This window comes from Aureococcus anophagefferens (genome assembly GCF_000186865.1).
Source record: "Aureococcus anophagefferens unplaced genomic scaffold AURANscaffold_8, whole genome shotgun sequence".
NCBI lineage: Eukaryota > Pelagophyceae > Pelagomonadales > Pelagomonadaceae > Aureococcus > Aureococcus anophagefferens.
In genome coordinates this window covers 1,012,001-1,031,767 of record NW_008705568.1, presented here as the reverse complement: position 1 = coordinate 1,031,767, position 19,767 = coordinate 1,012,001, and the positions used below count along the sequence as shown (strand labels likewise).

General features: G+C 73.6%; 4 protein-coding genes across 4 annotated transcripts in view; 2 read left to right on the top strand and 2 right to left on the bottom strand.

Moving 5' to 3' along the window:
- Positions 1-1,120: 1,120 nt before the first annotated feature.
- AURANDRAFT_71562 (expressed protein) lies at positions 1,121-4,412 on the top strand (the record flags this gene model as incomplete). Its single annotated transcript, XM_009038495.1, has 2 exons — positions 1,121-1,744; positions 2,655-4,412. The coding sequence occupies 2 exons, from the start codon at positions 1,121-1,123 to the stop codon at positions 4,395-4,397; spliced, it is 2,367 nt and encodes a 788-aa protein (XP_009036743.1).
- A 7,643-nt stretch (positions 4,413-12,055) lies between these two features.
- Positions 12,056-12,760, top strand: AURANDRAFT_25571 (hypothetical protein; the record flags this gene model as incomplete). Its single annotated transcript, XM_009038496.1, has 1 exon — positions 12,056-12,760. A coding segment is annotated over one exon (705 nt), but the record flags the coding sequence as incomplete, so codon positions are not given.
- Positions 12,761-15,583: 2,823 nt separating this feature from the next.
- Positions 15,584-17,224, bottom strand: AURANDRAFT_63908 (hypothetical protein; the record flags this gene model as incomplete). Its single annotated transcript, XM_009038316.1, has 1 exon — positions 15,584-17,224. One exon carries the CDS (start codon positions 17,222-17,224, stop codon positions 15,584-15,586), a length of 1,641 nt encoding a protein of 546 aa, XP_009036564.1.
- A 169-nt stretch (positions 17,225-17,393) lies between these two features.
- AURANDRAFT_71560 (hypothetical protein) overlaps positions 17,394-19,767 on the bottom strand; it is a gene marked incomplete at both ends in the record, with an annotated part of 4,111 nt that continues 1,737 nt past the window's right edge. Inside the window, 4 exons of the mRNA XM_009038315.1 lie at positions 17,394-17,563; positions 17,622-17,895; positions 17,960-19,329; positions 19,521-19,723. Of these exons, the coding sequence (XP_009036563.1) occupies positions 17,396-17,563; positions 17,622-17,895; positions 17,960-19,329; positions 19,521-19,723 (2,015 nt within the window). The remainder of the gene's footprint in view (positions 17,564-17,621; positions 17,896-17,959; positions 19,330-19,520; positions 19,724-19,767) is intronic.

The window sequence follows — 19,767 nt, the reverse complement described above, 5'->3', positions numbered from 1 at the left end:
ATGTCCGGGGCGCGCACACGAAGAAGAACGGCTGGAATCCATGCCATAGCGGCTGCAAAAGGTCTCGAAATCAGCTCACATGCTCTCTGAGGCGCTCGGAGAGCGTCGGAGCTGTTTCGCCGGGCTAATTTTGTCAAATCTGAGCACCAGTCGCTCCCAGCCCTCGGCAGCGAGGAGGGCGCCCCATGGGGCCACCAGGGCGCTGTTAGGTAGCCACAAGGGAGCCCTCTCGCGTCCGGGCTCGCGCGGGGCGTGGGTGTTCGGTAGTCGATGGCTGGGAGCGCGGCGGCGATGGGTCGATTTCTGGACGTGGTGGGCTCGAAAAAGGCCGGTTTGGGGGCGAGGAGTCGAACGCAGGGCGCCCACGACGCTGCACTCGACGGGCATCGCGTTCGGAGCTCGACGCGCGGTCGTAGTCGTCGCGACGCGCGCGCGAATGCTGAGCCTGGCACCAGGGCGATATCGGCGCTTTTGGGCCCATGCCGTCGAGGCCATGAAGGCGTCGCAGTAACGTGTCTGACACCTTGGCCGAGTCGTAGGGGTCCGCGCGCCAGCCGCTGTAGCTCGTACAGCCTCGGAGAAGCCTCTCTCGACGTACACAAGCGCGTCTCGATACAGCGTTCGCGCCAGCGCGCCGAGGTCGCGAGCGCGTGCGAAAACCGGTTCCCGGGTCCGTCCAACGGTCCACGCAGTTCCGTCCACACATAAACCAAGCAGCGATGACCAAGGGACGGGCAAGGTAGCCTCTGGTCGCGCTGTGACCCCGTGGACCATCGCCATCGACCGCCGTCGCAGCCTGTGCCAGCCGATTTTCGCGCGCGCGCGGCGGCGCGCGTCAAACCAAGTCGATGGACCATCGCGTAGGGTGTGTGTGACGAACAGCATGGCTTTGAAGCGACCAAATCGGTGCGGAAGTCGCTGAGTTCTGGTGCGCCCATCGGCCGATGTCTAGTGGCAGTGGCGAGGCGCAAGTGCACTGCCTGTGGAGAATTGTACTGAATCGGCGAGCCTCTCGCCGCGCGACGTCTCGGTCGCCGCGGCGCCGGGCACCGCCGTCGTCGAAAAGGACTTTCGACTCGCGGGCATCTTCCTCGGCGCGGGCCTGCTCCAAAGCGAAGAGATGGCGCGGCGGCGACTCGTCGCGGCCACGTGTGTCCTCCTCCTCCGCTCTTCCGCTTCGCTCCGCGTCGCGCTCTGCGTGACGGGCCAGTTGCGGACCTTCGACCGCGAGGCCGTGCGGGAATCGCAGGCGAACCGCCTCGTCGGCGACCTCCGGCGCCAGGCGTCGTCGCTCGATAGCTTCCTCGTCGTGAGCGAGGCCCTCTCGACGACGACGACGGGCTGGCTTCAAACGCTCTACGCGCCCGTCTCCATCGACGTCGTCGACGTGCGCAACCACAACTTCCAGTACTCGATGCACGCGACGTGCGGCGAGCGGATGCGCGAGCGCGAGCGAGCGACGGGCGAGGCCTACGCGTGGGCGATCAAGTCGCGGTTCGACCTCTTCTTCTACGGACCGTCGCCGGCGCTCGCGTCGCTGTCGGCGGCGGCCGTCCACTCGAGGATGCGACGATGGCCCTACGGCAACGAGACGTTCGACGTCGACGCGTTGTCGGGAGAGATCCAGTCCTGGGAGCACGGGGCCAAGGAGTCTCCCGGTTGCTCCCCCGACGGGGGCGAGATTCGCGTCGACGACCAGGTGGCGTTCGTCCCGGCCGCCTTCATCGGCGCCTACTTCGACGACGTGACGTCGCTGTGTTATCAGCATCTCGACGCTCGAAGCTCGCCCTCGCGGCAGGTCCCCGATCACCGGAGATGCCCGTGCTGCAAATTGACCCAGTCGCTCCTGGCTCGCGACGCGTTCCTCGCGCCTCTCGTGCTCCATTTCACCATCGTCCGCGCGGAGCGAAAGTACAACGCGCACGAGGGCCGCGGACGCCTCGAAGGCGCCTGGACGGACGTCCCGCTCGACGCGGACGGCGCCAGGGAGGACCCAGCAGCGGGGCGACGTCGCGGATGCAGCCCAAAACATCGCGTGCGGTCGCGCCGCGGACTTCCCCGGCAGCGTCGCTTCGACCCGGCCACCGACGGAGCCTCGATGCGCCGATTCCGCGTCGACCCCGAACCCGACCTCGCCGGGGACGTCTCGCTCGAAGGGCGCATGATCGCGTTCAATTTTCCCACGTTCCGCGGCGACGAAATCGCAAGCTTCGCCTGGTCCGAACCGCAGCGCGCCGTCGGCGCGTCCCGGCGCGGACCCGACGGCCACGTCAGGGTCCTGGCCAGCGGCTTTCCGAGACCCAAGTCGCAGTGCGACGTCGATCTCAGCGTGGCGACGTACGGCGTCGGCTGGATTCTGCTCTCGGCGGCGCGTGGCTAATCCGCCCAAGCTAGACACATGCCTCGTTGGCGCCTGTCGCAGTCGTGAGCCCGCAGATTCGCGCTCGGGATCGGTCTGGCCTTCGCCTTTGAGCGGTCACAGCGCCCCAGCGCGCCGCGGCCGGCCACGGCATCGAGGCCTGCATCGTCAGCATGTGTTCAGCGAGCAGCCGAGGCTGCCGCATTTGAGCCTCGGGTGGCGCCTTCGCCTCGAGCTCCGGCACCGCAGGCACCGCAGCGCGCCGCGCACACACCGCCCAACGCCCATGGTGCAGCACGTCGGCACGGGCGTCGTGCACCGCGAGGTGCTGTCCGGCGGCGAGGGGAGCGTGCTCGGCCGCTACCCCGTGGGCGGCTGGGCCGAGGTGCCGCGGCCCCTGTCGTCGAAGGCGTCGGGCCCCGTCGTCGCCTGGTGCGTCGGCGGCGGCGGGTCCCACGTCGCCTGCGGCTTCGGCGACGGCACCGTCGAGGTCTGGGACTGGACGACGCTGCTCGCGCTCTGCGGGTCGCTCGCGCCGTCGCCCGCGGCGCGCAAGGCCGACCGCCGCGACAGCGGCGGAGCGGACGGCGCGCGCGCGTCCGACGACGACGACGACGACGCGAGCGACGACGAGGGCGCCGAGTCCGACCTGGCCGTGGCGCGCGTCGCCTGGGGCGCGCGCGCGCGGACGCTCGCGGTCTGCTACGCCGCCAAGAGCGACGACGCGTCGTCCGTCGTCGTCGCGGCCTGGGACGTCGAGGACGGCTGCGCGGGCGCGCGCGCGCCGCGCGTGGCGAAGCGCTTCGACGACTTCGACGACGCCGCGGACCTCGCGTGCGCGGAGAGCCTCGACGCGTTCGCGTTCGTGCTCGCGACGCCCGACGGCACGGGCGCGGTCTTCGTCGCCGACGGCTGCTCCGGCGCCGCGCCGGCCTTCGAGCGCCTCGACGACGACGGCGAGGACGACGACGCGTCCTGGGCCCTGGCCTTCGCGGGCGAGGCGCTGCTGGCCGTGTCGCCCGCGTTCCGCTGCACCGTCTTCCGCCGGGACCGCGGCGCGTGGACCGCGGCGGCGCAGCTCGACTGGAGCGCGGCCGCCGCGGGCGCGCCGCGGGGGTTCCGGCCCGAGCCGCGGCTCGCCGCGGCCGGGGGAGTCGTCGCCCTCGCGGGCGCCAAGTCCGTCGACGTCTTCCGCGCCGCGGACTTCCGCGACCCGTCGACGCCGCCCGCGGCCGCGGCGTCGCTCGGCGCCGCGTGCCTCGCGCGGGTCCGCGGCGACGCCGTCGGCGCCGCGGCCCTGGTCTGGGACCGCGTCCACGTCGGCGCCGCCGCCGACGGCGGCGGCGTCGTGGCGCTCGCGACGCTCGCGGAGCCGCCCTACGCGGGCCCGCGGGCGCGCGAGCCGTACGCGGGCGAGTCGCGCGTCTTCGCGTGGTCCCTCTCCGACGACGCGGTCCCTTCCGACGTCGAGCCGGAGATCCTCCCGTCGGCGCTGCCGCGCTTCCAGGCGCCGAAGCCGTCGAGCAAGAAGACGGGCGCGGGCGCCGTCGCGGGCGCGCCGCCGCCGCGCCTCGAAGCCGTCGCGACGCGCGTCCACGGGCCCCCGCGGAGCCGGCGCCTCGAGGCCCTCTGCCTCGACTCCTCCGGCGCGCTCCGGGAGGCCGGCGCGACCTTCGCGACGGTCTGGGCCGGCGCGCACTTCCCCGTTGGCTACGAGCTCCTGCTCGACAACGTCCACTACGCGGAGTGCGAGGACGAGCTCGACTTCTGCGGCGGCGTCGAGCAGCTCCCGACCTACGAGACGGACCTGCGCACCGTCGACGGCTTCTTCGCCGTGTCCATGGACGACGAGGAGCTGAGCGACGAGGTCCTCGACGTCGTCGGGTCGAGCCGCGCAGAGCCGCCGCCGCGGCCCTACGCGAGCCCGCTGACCGCGTCGGGGCGCGTCGCGCGCGGCCACGACGACGAGCTCGCCGGCGCGAGCGTCGGCGCCGTCGGCGACCCCACGGTCGCCAAGTTCCGCGCGCTGCTGCTCTAACGCTATTACGGCGGGAAGTCGTCGCGGCGCAGCGCGCGGAAGGCGCCCCGGGTTTCGCCGTCGTCGTCGAAAACCCCGAGCTCCGCGCGGTCGCCGCCGCCCGGGTGGACGACGAGCTTGAGCGCGAGCGAGAAGCGCGCGCGCTTCCCCGCGGCCGCGGCCGGCGCCGTGACGCTGTGGCCGAGGTCCGCGTCGAAGAGGACGACGCGGCCCGGCGCGGGCGATACCTCGAGCACGCGCGGCCCCGCCGGGTCGAGGAACCGCGTCGGCGCGGCCCACGCGTCCCGCCACTCGCGGCCGACGTAGACGAGCGCGGTGACCCAGCGCGGCGCGCCCGGCGCGCGGTTCGGATAATCACCAAAAGCGTCGCGCCAGGGCGACGGCGGCGGCGCGGACGGGTCGCCGTCGACGTGCCACGCGTAGGCGACGCCGTCGCCGTGGACCGGCGCGTTGCCGACCAAGGTCGGCACGTCCGCGCCGCCGAGCGCCTGGAACGGCACGCGGCTGAGCACGAGCCGCTCGTCGCCGCCGTTGGCGTGCACGAGCCACGCGCGCAGGCGCGACTCGAGCTCGACGACGGCGCCGGCGTCGCGTAGCCCCGCGAGCACGCGCGGCCTCAGGCCCAGCGACGGCGCGCCCTCCACAGCACCGCTCCCGACGTCGTCGTCGTGGTCCAGCAGGCCCGTCGTCCACGCCTCCGGCGACGGGCCGGCCTCGAAGCGCGCGTCGTCCTCGCCCATGGCCGCGAGGAGCGCGCGCCGCAGCGGCTCGTCGACGAGGCCGTCGATGGCCGCGACGGACGCGACGCCACCGGCGCCGCCGTCGTCGCCGGCGACGGCGAAGCCCGTGCACGACGCGCTACTCGGGCGCCACGACGTCGCGCGCGTCGCCACGGGCACGCGCAGGCCGAAGTGCTCGATGAGCTCGGGCGCCGACGGCTGCGTCGCCGCGGCGAGGGCGACGCGCAGCAGCGCGGTCGCGGCGACCACGACGCGGGCCATTCGCAAGCGCTAGGATGTACTGGCCTTGATCAAGCAAGCGCTACGAGAGGCTAAAAGAGCACTGGCCTTGACAAGCTCTTTGTCGACAGGCGCGCGACGCAACCTCTCACTTTGCAAGGGCTGACGCGACCATCTTAAGAGCGTGCTCATGGTCAACAGACTTCAGATCTTCAAGTATACAAGTTGAGCTTTAACTTTTATGTTAAAAATAAAAACGCCGCCGCGATCGGGATCGCCGGGATCGCGTCCGAGCGCGTAGGAGCGCTCGGGATCGCGTAAGATCGCTCGAGATCGCTCGGGATCGCTCGGGATCGCGCCGGATCGCCGCCGGGATCCCGGTGGCGCCGGCCCTATGTTAGGGCGCGGCGTTCGCCCAGAGCGACTGCCAGGACGGCGTCCGGCGCATCGCGGAGAGGCGCCGCTCCTCGTCCGCGGCGGCCTTGAGGCACGCGCGGCACGTCCGCTTCTTGACGTGCGCGCGAACCGCGCCGCAGCTGTCGCAGCGCAGCGCGCGGTCGAGCTCGCCGGGGAGCGCGCGCGCGCAGCAGGCCGCGCCCGCGTCGTAGAGCGCGGCGAGGGTGTCGGCGTCGACGCGGACGCGGTCCGGGAAGAGCCGCGCGAAGCGCCGCGCGTCCGAGACGCGCGCGAGCGCGACCTCGAGCGCCCGCGAGCCGTCGCCGGCGGTCCGCGGGTCCTCGCCGGCGCCCGGGACCCCCGCGAGGGTGCGGAGCGCGTCGGCCGACGGCGCGTCGACCTCGCCCCGGAGGATGCGCGCCGCGACCGCGCCGACGTCGCCGTCGGCGACGTCGAGCGTCGCGAGCGCCCAGACCTCCTCCAACCCCGGCGCGTCCTTGAGCGGGAGCTCCAGCGACGCCGCGTCCACGGCCTCGAGCCGCCGGAGGAGGCGCGCGCCGTCGGCCCGGCGGAGCCAGGGCGCCGGCGGCGGCGCGGCGACCCAGGCCGCGAGCGCGTCGGGGAGGAGGTGCGCGCAGGCCGCGCCGAACTCCCGCAGCTCGTCGAGCGACGGCTCGAGGATCGCGTCGATGTCGGCGTCCTGGGCGCGGCCCGCGGCGTCGACCGCGTCCGCGACGAGCGCCTCGGAGCACCGGAACTCGCCGAGCCCGAGGTCCAGCGTCCAGACGTTCCCCGCGGCGAGCGCGGCGAGCGCCGCGGCCTCCTCCGCGCTCAGGTCCCCGAGGTGCGTGCCGTCCCAGCGCTCCGTCTCCGCGAAGACGAGATGGTCGACCGCGAGGCCGCCCGCGGCCGCCAACGCGTCGCCGCCCGCGACCAGGACGTCCGCGTCGCCCCGGCGGAACCTGTCGAGCTCCGCGTCGGCGGCCGCCCAGGGCAGCGACGGGTGGACGACGGCGACGCGCCGCAGGCCGCGGAATTGCGCCGCGAGGCCCAGGCAGGCCTGCCGCGAGAACGCGACGACGGCCACGGCGCCGTCCGGTAAAACTTCGCACGCGGCTTCGCCGTGGCGCCGCCGGAGCAGGCCGCCGAAGGCCGCGGAAACGCCCCGGTCGACGCGGTCGACGGCCACGTCCGGGAAGCACGCGCGGAGCGCGGCCTCGACCTCCGGCCGCCCGACGCATAAGACCTCGTCGTAGCCCCGGTCGACGAGGAGCCGCGTCGCCGGCGGCCCGCGGACGGCGTCGCCGACGAGGTGCGCGTCGTCGAGGACGAGGAAGTTCCCGCGAGCGGCGCCTCGCCGTAGGTGCAGCACAGCAGCGGCGCCGCGACGTTCTCGCGGTCCCGCGGCGCCGCGAGCCCGACGTCGAGGCCCCGCGACCGCAACGCCCGGAGGCCGCGCCGCGCGCCGGCGACGGACGACGCCGCGAAGACGCCGGACCCGCGTGTCGCGAGGCGCTCGAGGGCCGTGCGCGTCTTCGCGGTCCCCGGCAGGCCCAGCAGCGCCGTCGCGCGCACGGCCTTCTTCTCCCGCCGCCGGTCGTCGTCCGCCGTCTGCGTGCGCTTCGACACGCGGGGGCAGGACGCCTGGCAGGCCGCCGCGCGGCAGCACGGCGGCGGCGGCGCCTCGCCGAGGTACTCGGCGGCAATACCTCTCGCCTCGTCGAGCGTCGCGCAGGCCAGCACGCGCCGCGCGAGGTCGCCGTCGGCCGCCTTCCGCGCGGCGCCCGGCGGCGTCGCGCCCCGCGCCGACGCTGCGGGGCTCGAGTTGGGGCTGCCCGTGGGCGTGACCTCGAAGGACTCGCCCCGGCGCCGCCGCCCGGGCGACGCGTCGCGCTCCGGCGACGGCCGCCGCTCCGGCGGCGACGCGCGCGGCTCCGGCGGCGACGAGAGGCCCCGCCGCGGCCGCGACACGGACGACGGCCACCAGATGCGCGACGCGCGCGGCCAGTCGCTCTCGTCGGCTTCCAAGGCTTCGAGGATCTGGCGGTGGGAGGTCGGCGTCGCCGGCGGCTGGTCCGGGGTCGACGACCGCCGCGGCGTCGCGGGAGACGCGACCGCGGATTGGAACACGCGGGCGGACCGCGGCAGCGGCGTCGGCGGGTCCACGGATTGGAACACGCGGGCCGCCGCGGACCTCGGCAATGGATCCCTTGGGCTGCCCCCCATTTTATGACACAGACGACCAAAATCGTCGATGATGGGGCAGCGGTGTTTGACGTTCGAGATGACGTGCCCTCATCGCGCCGTCTTACGCGTCGAGAAGCGCACGACGAGCGCGCGCCCCGCGACAATAGCCATGTCGGCGCCACCCGGCGGCTCGGCGGCCACCTCGAGGGAGTCGAGGTAGGCCAGCCGCACGTCGCCGTCGCCCGCGCGGACGACCGCCTCCGCGGGATCCAGCCCCACGAAAAAGACGGTGTCCGCGTCGACGATGGCGGCGCCCGCGCCCGCGACGGCCACGTCTGCACACGCGCGGCGGCGGTCCCACATGACGTTGAGGTCGCTGCCCGCGGCGCGCACGCGCGAGTCCGTCGGAGCGTCCGCCGCAAAGGGACCGAACGGCTCGCCGACGCGCAGCGGCGCGAGCGGCGCGCCCTCGCCGACGGCGAGCGCGAGCTCGCCGTCCAGCAGCGTCAGCACGCGGTCGACGCCCGGAATCTCGGAGAACGGGCCGCCGGGCGGCGCGAGCGCGGCGATCGACAGGCGCCACTGGAACGGGGCCTCAGTAATTGATGCGCCGCGGTCGGCGGCGATCTCGCGCGTGACGCCGCGCCCGTTCGCCCAGGGCTGCTCGACGTAGGCGTCGCGCCGGCGAATTGTATGAAGGCGACGGCGCAGGGGCCTCGAGGCAGCCCCACAAGCGCGCATACTTGCTCTGTGCTCGACGTTGAGGGAAACATGCAGCGCTCCAGAGCTGCCCTCTCAGGAGCGAGGCGGCGCTCGACCGCTTCGGCATCCGCGCCGACGACGCCGTGCTCGTCGGCGACGCGCGCAAAATGGCCTCGCAGGTCGACGCCTCGCTCGATGCGGAGCAGCGAGCGGCGGACGCCGAGGCCGCCGAGCACGCGCGCCTGCGCTACGAGGAGCTGATCCGCGAGCTCGACGACATGCCCTGCGGCTTCCGGCTCGACACTACCGACACGGCGGCGGCCAAGGACGCCATCTGGGCCGCCATGGCCGCGCGCACGACGGAGCTCGCCTGCGGCGGCCGCGTCGAGTACCGGCCCGGGAGCGGCGAGTGGCCCGTCGTCCTCGTCGCCGCGCACGCGGGCGCCGGCGCGGCGCCGCCGGACGCGGCCGGCGGCTTCCGCGGCGGCGACCTGTACGACGTCGCGGAGTCGGCCTTCGGCGGCTTCTCGGGCTACGCGCGCGGCCGCGCGGCGCTCGTCGTCGTGCGGTTGCCGCCCGGCGCGTCGCCCGTCGACGGGCCGCGCGACGCCGCGGCCGCGGCGGACCTCGAGCTCTACGACGCGTTCCACGATCGAGTCGCCGCGGCGTGCGCCGAGTGCGTGCGCAAGCACGAGCTCTGCCTCCTGCTCGAGCTCCGCTGCCAGGACCGGCGGCCCGACGTCGAGCTCAACTACCTCGTGCCCGACGACGTCCTCCGAACGATGACGGACGAACAGCTCGACGCCGACGGCTTCGCCGACGAGACGTCCGTGGCCGCGCTGACGAGGTGCGACGTCAAGCCGGCGCTGTCGCGGCTCCTCCGGAGCTGCCACAACCTCGCGTACCTGCTCGAGTGCAAGAAGGTCATCGCCGGCGCCGTGGGCAAGCCCGAGGGCGGCGTCGGCTGCGGCGAGCCGGCGCGGCCCGGCGACGGCCCGCGGCCCTCGGGCGCCGCGGGCCACGCGCTCCGGCGCTACGGCGCGCCGGCGTCGCTGGGCATCGCCGCCAACGACTGGAACCGCGACGTGTCCGCGATCCAGGTCGAGGCGCCCGCGTCGTTCGAAACCGACGGCTACCGGCGGATCCAGTTCGGCCGCGAGCTCGCGGACGTCGTCCGCACCTACCTCTGGGTCTTCGGCGCCTGGATCTACAAGGAGCCCTTCGTCCAGCCGGACTTCGTCGGCTTCATGCACCCGGACGACCGCGACGGCGGCAAGCGGCCCTTCTTCAACAGCGAGGACTTCCCGGGCCGCGACACGTCCCGCTACGTCGGCGGCTGCGTCGAGCCGACGGGGGACTACTAAGCCGCCGCGTCGGAGAAGCAGGGCGGGTCGTTCGGCGCGAGTTCGATGTCGGACCTCGCGGCGAGCCACGCCCTCGCGTCGGCGCACTCGTTCGCCCGGGCCCGGGCGACGAGGGCGGCGTCGTGGCGCTCGCGGTGGCGGAGGATCGCCGCGGCGGCCTCGGGCTGGGGCCGCCAGTCGCGGCCCGAGTGGCGCTGCCGCGAGTTCCGGTGCGCGACGTCGAAGCGGCCGACGCCGAAGCGCGCCGCGGCGTAGGCCCGGTAGGTCGCGGACGCGAGCCACTCGAGCACGAGGACGACGTCGAAGCGGTCGACGACCGCCAGCGCGACCGCGAGGTCCGCGTCCGACGCCGTCGCGCCCCGATTCTCGTTGTACGCGCAGCCGCCGCGCCAGCCGCCCCAGGTCTGGCCGCAGACGTCGTTGTTCCAGATCCGCTGGTAGCGCGCGGCGGACGGCCGCGGGTCGCCGCGCGGCCGCGGCCTCGCGGCGGGCGGCGCGACGCAGCGGCCCGAGAAGCTCCGCGTGAAGAGGTTGTCCACGTACTCGCCGGGCGGGCAGCCCTCCTGGACGACGGGCTTGGGCGTGATCCAGTCCAGGTAGACCTACCAAGCGCGTCGGTGACGATTTTGCATCGTTTCCCCGGTCGAAATCTCTCGAAACTCGTCGCGGCCGCAGGACGCTGAGGTAGACGGCCTCGTCGTCGACGCGCGGGCCGCGGTACCAGAACTCGCTGTGGACGCGCGCGAGCGGGTCGCGGACGACGGTGACGTACAAGGCGCGCGGCGCGGCCTCGAAGCACGCCGCGGGGAACCTGCGCGGGCGCGACTGCGGCGTCGCGTCGTCCCCCGTCGACGCCGCGCGGCACGCGCTGAACTCCATGTGCATGCCGTAGAACTCGCGCGACCGGTTCCGCGTCGTCATGATCTCGTCGCCGACGTCCTCCAGGGCCTTGAGCATTGATGTGCCACCGGCCTTTCGCACATGACGAAACAGGAGCGAGCCGTTGCCCGCTCGGAACGCGGCGAAGGCCTCGGCGTTGTCGCGGCGCTCGTGCTCGCCGAGAGCGACGCAGAGCAGCAGGAGCAGCGAGCGCATAGAGGCAGCTAGGGGCAGCCCTCCATCATTGCCGCAACAAGTTTGAGGGAAGTTGCAGGGCAAGCAACGAAAAACATTTGGGCAGCTTCGGAACGAGTAAGAATCGGCGTCAAACAACGTTGCGAGTCCGCCGGCTGCGACGCGATCCCCGCCCACGACCGCATCACCGTTGCCCCAGCAACCCTCATCGAAGCCATGTCGTCGCCCGAGAAGAAGAAGGCCATCGACTCGACCGTGGCAGGCAAGGTCCTCGACGACGATGTCGCTCCTCTGTCGCCGCGGCGCCCGCGCCCGCTGGACACCTGCCGCCGGCTCGTCGACACCAGCGACCCGCGCAGCCCACTGACCCCGCTGTCTGGCGACGGGATCATGCGCAGCGTGCGCAAGGCCAACCATCGCGCGCACCTCCGCACGCACGACGCGCCGAGCTCGGCGGTCTGAAGCGCCCGCGGCGAACCCCCACCCCTTCAGCCGCTCCCCCTCCGCATCCCTAGGTGCCACCCCGCTCGAAACAGACCGCTCTTTGAGACGTCTGGAGCCGCGACGTAAGAACCGGCCGAACGGACGCGGTCCGTCGGCGTCGTCCAGAGCTCGCGCGACCGAAGTCGGGCTCGCGATGGGGACAGTCTCGATTTCTATCTGGCCCCTGCGACGGCGGTCGTGCAATGGCGGGAGGAGCCGTCCGCACCGCGTCGCCAAGGCCTTCGCCAGCGACGGCGTCGACGCGCGCCCTCGCGGCACTAGTGCGCGGCGCCTCGCTTGCGCCACTTCTTGCGCCGCTCAGCCGGCTTGACCGTCGTGACAGCGAGTGCCCGCGACCTCGCGCGCCGCCACACCCGCGCCGCCGCCCGCGCCCGCCGCCCCCCCCCGCACCCGCCGCCGCGGCGCGCCGCGCGACCCACCCCCGTTTCGCTCCGCCGGTCCGACCCGGCGGCGCCCGCCCGCACCGTCGACCATGCGCATCATGATCAAAGGCGGCGTGTGGAAGAACACGGAGGACGAGATCCTCAAGGCCGCGGTCATGAAGTACGGCAAGAACCAGTGGGCGCGCGTCGCGTCGCTGCTGAACCGCAAGAGCGCCAAGCAGTGCAAGGCGCGGTGGTACGAGTGGCTCGACCCGTCGATCAAGAAGACCGAGTGGACGCGCGACGAGGAGGAGAAGCTGCTCCACCTCGCCAAGCTCTACCCCTGCCAGTGGCGCACGGTGGCGCCCCTCGTCGGGCGCACGGCGGCGCAGTGCATGGAGCGCTACGAGCGGCTCCTCGACGACGCGGAGCGCGAGATCGCCGGCGAGGGCGGCGCCGAGGGCGGCGGCTCGTCCGAGGAGGTGCGGCGGCTCCGGCCCGGCGAGATCGACCCGAACCCCGAGGTGCGCCCGGCGCGGCCCGACCCCGTCGACATGGACGAGGACGAGAAGGAGATGCTCAGCGAGGCGCGCGCGCGCTTGGCGAACACGCGCGGCAAGAAGGCGAAGCGGAAGGCGCGCGAGGCCCAGCTCGACGAGGCGCGGCGCCTCGCGTCGCTCCAGAAGAAGCGCGAGCTCAAGGCCGCGGGCATCTACACGAGCCGCTTCGGCGGCCGCTCGAACAAGAAGTACATGGACTACGACGCGGAGGTGCCGTTCCAGAAACTCGCGCCCGCGGGCTTCTACGACGTCTCCGGCGAGAAGCGCGCCGACGGCGACCGGAAGCGGAGCCGCGGCGACGCCGACTTCGAGGCCATCCGCCTGGACCGCTTCGAGGAGCAGCGCCGCGACGCCGCGGAGAAGATCGCCGCGCGCGACGACAAAAAAAAGGTCCAGAAATTGATGAAGGCCAATTTACCGCTGGCCGTCGCCCAGCTCTCGGCGCTCAACGACCCGAGCTCCGTGCTCCGGCGCAGCGAGCTGGCCCTGCCCGCGCCCCAGGTCACGGACGAGGAGTTGGAGGACATCGCGCGGCTGGGGGCTGACTCGGACGGCGGCGGCTCGGGCCCCGCGGCGCTCCTCGCGTCGGGCGCGTCCGGCGCCGACGTCGTCGCGAACCTGCTGGCGAACGCGCGCGCGCGCACGCCCGCGCGGCCGCGGACCGAGGACGCCGTGGCCCAGGAGGCGCGGAACGCGATCGCGGACCGCGCGCTGCAGACGCCCTTGCTCGGCGAGGACCAGGCGGACCGCGAGGCGGGCACGGGCTACGCCGGCGCGACGCCGCTGACGGGCGGCCGCGTCGAGACGCCGAGCGCGCTGTCCCTGCGGGGGCCCACGCCCGCCAAGGCCGGGACGCCGCTCGGCCTCACGCAGCAGAAGGCGCCGACGCCGCTCCGCGACGTCCGCGACGACGAGTCGGCCTTCGAGTCGGCCTACGGCGACGCCGAGGATCTGCGCGCGGACCGGAAGCGCGCGCGCGTCGAGCTCAAGGCGGGCCTCGAGGGGCTGCCGGCGCCGAAATTCGCGTACGACGTCGACGCGCCGGCCGACGACGACGCGCCCGAGCCCGCGGCCCGGCCGGCCCGGACGCCCGACGCCGCGGACCGCGACGCCGCGGAGGCCGCCGCCGCGCGCGAGGCCGCGCGCGCGGAGCTCGCGCTCCGGTCGTCGGCCGTGCGCCGCGACCTGCCGCGGCCCCGGAAGGCGCCGGTGGCGCCGCGCGACGCGGCGTCGCCCGCGGCGGCGCTCGTCGAGGCGGAGCTCGTGGCGCTCCTGCGGCGCGACGCCCACGACTTCCCCGTCAAGGGCGGGCCGAAGAAGGTGGCGCGCGCGGACGTCGAGGCCTTCGACGAACGGCGGCTCGTCGCGGCGGCCGCGCTCATCCAAGCCGAGGCCGACGCGACGATGCCCGCGGCGGGGCCCGACTTCGGCGCCGCCTGGGAGGCGAAGTTCGCCGACGTCGTCTACTTCCCCGACGCGGGCGCGTGGGGCTCGGCCGCGGACTGCGAAGACGAGTCGCGGCTCGTGGCGGCGCACAAAGCCGCGTTCGAGGCGACGCGCGCGACGATGGCCAAGGGCGCGGCGCGCGCGGCGCGCATCGAGGAGCGCGTCGACGCGGCGCTCAAGCCCATCGTCGACGAGTGCGAGAAGCTCCGGGAGGAGATCGACGAGGCCGCGGCGGATCTGGACCAGGCGGCCATCGAGGCCGCGTGCTACAAGCGCCTCCACCGCCTCGAGAAGGTCAACCTGCCCGCGCGCCTCGCCGCGGCCAAGGCGCGCTGCGCCGCCAACGACGCCGCGGAGAAGGTCCTCCAGCAGGAGTACGCCCGCCTCAAGCGCGCGGTCGACGACATGGACGCGGCCGCGGCCTAGCGCTCCCCTAACACCCTCGCTCGCGTTTAGATGAACTTGCCCCGCCGCTGGTCCTGCTGGCGCTCCCAGTCCTTCTTCAGCGCCCAGTTCGTCGGCTTGCCGTGCTTGAGCTTCTCCGCGAGGTCCGGGTTGTGCTTGAGCACGACCTCGAGGCTGCAGTCGGGCTTCGTGTTGATCCAGTCGACGCACTCCTTCTCCACGGGCGACTCGAAGCCCTCGTCGCGCCAGCCGTTGTCGACGTACCTGCGCGCGCGCGCGTCGGGACGGCGCGCGCCCGGGCGCCGCGGGGGCGCTTCTGGATGTTGTGCGAGAAGCACGTCGAGTACTGCGTGAACGTGATGCCCATCGGCGTCGGGCCGGAGTTCGGCTGGCTGATCACGCGGAAGAGCATGCCCTCCACGGCGCCGCGCTTCTGCTTGATGAACTATGGACGCGAATGTCAAAGAGCATTTTTGAAACACGCGACGCACCTCGTACTCCTCCGTGTCGACGCCGCCGGGCTTGTCGAAGCCCTCGGACGCGTAGTGCGACATGTTTCGGCTGGAGTCAGCGGCGGTCACAGCCGGCAGCCCCGCGCGGGCTCTCTATAGGCCACCGCTTCAAACAAAAAGGCACCCTTTTAGTTGCACTAGAATTGCACTAGCTGCCCTGAGCTGTCCTCCGAAGTCCGCGCCGTCGTTCTCTTCTTCCACCTCGTCACATCCATCGTCTCCGTCGCATCGCAATGGGTGAACAGCTGCAGGTGCGTCTTTGCGCCATCGCGATTGTTGCAACGCGCTGGCAGCCCTGTGATCGTAGGTCACCGTCACGTCGTGTGCCTTTGGCGGCAACTTGATGGGTTGCGGCAGTAGTTACTGCAACGCCATCAAGAGGGAACTGCCGCACGCCGAGGTCAAGCACAAGTACGGCCCGCCGCTGTCGTTCTCGGTCGCGGTCAACGGGAAGCGCGCCGTGTCGCCGGGCGTCGCGCGCCGGCGCCCGCGCGATGCGCGCGCGCGCCACCGACGCGTCGCAGGTTTTCCAGCTCCTCGTTGGCAACCCGACGAAGGTCGCCAAGGACGTCGCGACGGCCGCGAAGCCCGCGAGACCGCCCGCGTCCGCGCCGCCGCGCCGCGGCCCAGACGTCCCGCCGCAGGTCTAGGGGCTCGTCGCGCGTAAGCGTAAGCGTAGCCGATGCGACTTAGGCGCCCTTCCCCCCAGTTCCCCCTAGCGCTGGGGCCCGACGGCGACGACCTGGGACTTGGGGCGCAGGGAGACGATCCGCGAGTTGAAGACGTGGCCCTTGGCCGTGTCGTTGCGGCCCTTGCCGTCGTCGACCGCGCCGGACTTGAGGCTGTTGAGGAGCTTGGACGGGTCGATGGGCGCGGCGAAGGCCGCGTCGTCGGGCGACTCGTCCGTCGCGTCGTCGAAGGGCGCGGACAGCGACGCGTCGAGCTGCGGCTGGTGGAGCAGGTCGGGGAGCGTCATCGCGGGCATGCGCTTGCCGTCGCGGTTGAACTTGGGCGTCTTCGGCCGCGTCGGGTCCTCGTTGCCCCGCGACGCCGTCAGGTGGGCGTCGAGCTGGAGCACCTCGACGAGCTGGTCCTCGATGAGGCCCAGGAACTGCTCGACGTTCCGCTCCGTGAGCCCCGTCGCGACCAAAGCCTCGCCGCTGGGGATCTCGCCGCAGCCAAGCTTGTGGAAGATCGTCGTCACGGCCTCCGACGCCGAGATGAGGGACTGCTCGTTGGCCCGGTGCTGGTCCTCGTGCGTCTTCTCCGTCGCCTCGGACGTTGCGAGCTGCGCGCCGAGCTCCTTCTTCATGTTCTCCTCCTGGTGGAGCCGGTCCTCGTTGGCGAGGGCGCGCTGCTCCATGTCGTCCTCGAGGCTCACCTTCTCCAGCTCCAGCGTCTCGAGCTCCTGGTTGAGCTCGTTGATCGTCCGGAACACCAAATAGTTCTCCTCCTCGCTCTTCAACAGGAGCGGCACGAGGCCCTCGAGCGGGTGCTTGCCCTTGAGCGCCGGGTCCGCGGACGGGTCGACGTGGGTCTTCGTCTCGGAGCAGATCTTGTCGAAGGCGCTGTGGAGCTCCTCCTTGCGCTCGATCTGCTTCGTCAAATCCATGCGCGTCTTCGCGACGACCCAGTAGGCCTTGTTCACCTCCTGCTGGAGGTCGACCTCGGGCTGCTTCGACCGCTCCTGCGTGAGGAAGGCGCGGTCCTTGCCGCCGCCGGATCCGCCGCCCTTGGCGCCGCCCTTGGACGACGGCGCGGCGCCCGCGGACGCCGCGGAGCTCAGGCCGCATTGGCCCGTCGCGGCGACGATGGAGTTGTGCGTCGACGACACGCGGTCGTTGAACTGCTCCATCTCGTCGATGATCTCGCCCTTGAGCGCCTCGCACTGGCGGCCGGCCTGCTCGCGCTCCTCCTCCGTCTCCTGCAACGCGCGGTTCAGGTTCGCCAATTGCTGCCGCCGCCGCGCGAGCGACTTCTCCGCCTTGGCCGTGACGCGCTCGTGCTGGATCTTCTCGCGCCGCTTGTTGTTGATCTCCACGGCCAACGTCTTGATCTTGTGCTGGAGCCGGTCGTGCTTCTCCTTGACCGTCTGCAGCGCGGACTCGAGGCGCACGCTCTCGCGCTGCGTCCGGATCGACACCTCGCGGCGCTTCCACTCGCCGCCGACCTGCTTCTTGAACTCGAGGATCGTCTTGCGCATGCGGTCGAGCTTCTTCTCGACCTGGTGGAGCCGCAGCCGCTCGTTCTCGATCTTCTTCGTGTAGTAGATCTGGGCCTTGTGGAGCGCGTCGAGCTGCACGGCCGTCTCGTGGCTCCCGCTCGTCATCATGCTCCCGGACGCCTTGACCGACATGGCGGCCGCCGGGTCCGCCGCCGCGCGGGGACGAGGGGGCGCCGCCGGGGCCGCCGCGCGGGGAACGGGGGGCAGCACCGCCGAGCCCAGACGATGGTCTCGAGCGGTTTTAGTGTTTAGGATACAAAGTCATGTTGCAGGCATACCGTCCTAGGTTGAAGTTCCGTGTGGTTTCAATTTTATCACGGCGACGTTTAGACGTTGGCGTGGAAGTAGGTGTAGCGCTGGTTGCGGCCGTGCTCGTACTTCTCCCAGACCCAGTGCGGGTAGGACGCGCCGAGGCTGTTGAGGCGCGTGAGGGCCGTCGCGAGGGCCGACATGAGGTCGTTGCGCTGGTGCCTGCGCGGGGGGGGCGCGTCGGCGTTTCGCGGCCGCGCGCGGGCGCGGGCGGACGCGCTCGTAGTCGGCGATGCAGCGCTCCTGGTGCTTGATCTGCTCGAGGTGGGCCGCGTTGCGCCGGACGTCGCCGGTGCCGAGGGGCCGCGCGCGGAGCGGCCCCGCGGGCGCGTCCGCGATCGGGCACCCGGACGACCGGCCGTTGGGCCCGAAGCGCGCGTGCGTCGCGAGCTTGCCCGTGCTCCGCGCGCAGGCGACGCACGCGTGCCAGAGCCACTCGCTCGAGCCGTCGGCGTTGCGGTGGACGACGAGGCCCGTCTGGCCCTGGGCCTCGCCTGCGGTCGGGAAGGGTCACTCGACGACGTCTCCAAGAAAAAAACAGACGCCGGCGCGCCGCACAGCTCCCGAACTGGAACGCGGAGCAGACGCGCTTGCCGTCGACGCCGACGACGCCGCCGGGCGCGCGCGCGCTCCGCTGGAAGAGGACCGCGCCGTCGCCCCGCCGCGCGTCGGCGTCGAAGCCGCCGTCGGCCCAGCCCGGGTCGCCGCCGCCCCAGGCGAGCCGCGCGGCCTCGCGCGTGCGCTCCGCGCGCTCCGCGACCTCCTCGGCGCGCCGCAGCCGCGCGCCGTCGACGGGGGGCGCGGGCGGCGCCGCGGGCGGCGGCGGCGCCGGCGGCGCCGGGAGCGCGGGGGCGCCCGCGGCCAGGGCCCGCAGGCCGCGCCGGAGCCGCGCGGCGGTCGCGCGGCCCGCGGCCAGCCGTACGGCGACGCCCCGCGCGAGGCGGCCCTCGCCGAGGAGCGCCGCGGCGTCCGCGGCGCGCCGGAGCGCGACCCAGGCGCCGCGCGCGGCGCCGCGCTCGAGGCGCCGCGCGCGCGCCGCGCGCGCGAAGGTGGCCGCGAGCGCCGCGGCCGCCACGGCCCGGCACCGGGCGTCGGTCCGGTCCGGCGCCGCGGCGGCCGCGGGCTCCGCGGCCCGCTCCTCGGCCAAGCGGTCGCGCTCGCCCGCCGCGTGGCGCCGCTCGGCGGCCGCCGCGAGGCGGTCGGCGGCCGCGGCCGCGCGGTCGCTCGCGGCGAGGGCCCGGTCGCCCTCGGCGCTCCGCCACGCGTCCGCGAGGCGGCCCCGCTCCTCCGTCGCGCCGCGGAACGCCGCCTCCGCGAGCTTCGCGTCGAAGCGCGCGGCCGCGGCCCCCTCCCGGTCCGCGAGGGCGCGCTCGTCCTTGGGCGACCGGGCGACGGGCGGCCGGTCGGGCGTCGGCGGCGCCGCGGCTTCCCACGCGTAGCCGAGGTGCCCGTGGGCCCGCGTCCGCTTCTCCTCGTCGGCCTCCTTGAGGGACGCGCGGTACTTGGCCTCGGCTTCCTCGGCCGCTTGCTCCGCGGCGGCGATGCGGTCGCGCCACTCGCGCTCGGCCGCGTCCAGATCCGCGGCCCGCGCGCGATCCGCCACCAGCCGCTCCGTCGCGGCCTGGGCGCGGTCCTGGGCCGCGTGGTGCCGGTCCACGGCCGCGGCCTCGCGGTCCGCGCGCGCCGCCGCGGCCTCCGCCGACGACACCTCGACGCGCGCGCCCGCGACGGTCTCCGCGTCCGCGCGGGCCTTGCACGCCGCGGCCTCGAAGTCGAGCGCGCGCTGGCGGTACGTCGCCAGCACGGCGCCGACGGCGCCGTCGCGGTCGTCGCGGGCCGCGGTAGCGGCGCCCAGGTCCGCGTCGCGGGCCGCGCCGAGCGTCTCGAGGGCCGCGCGCGCCGCGTCTCGGTCCTGCGCCGCCGCGGACCTGCGCGGCGAAAGGGTGCGACCTCAGCGGCTCCTCGTTCGGCCATTTCCCACTCGTTTCGGCTGACCTTTGGACGAGCGATCATCTCTTGGAGCGCTATCGAAGCGTGGGTGTTTTCCTTGGAACGCGCGCGCGCGGAACGAGCACCTGTAAGCGGTGTTGAAGCACCCTTTTCCTGCGCGGCCGCGGACGCGGCCATCTTCGACGACGCGAGCCGCGTCTCCGCGTCGAGCGCGTCGGCCTGGGCCGCGTCGCGCGCGCGCTCCGCGGCGGCCCGCGCCTCGACGGCCGCGAGCTTGTCGGCGAGGGCGCCGTCGGCCGTCGCCCGGAGGCCCGCGGCCGCGGCCTCGGCGGCCGCGACGGCCGTCGACCGCGCGTCGTCGCGCAGGTTCGCCTCGCGGCACCGCGCCGCGGCGTCGGTCGTCGCGGCCGCGGCGG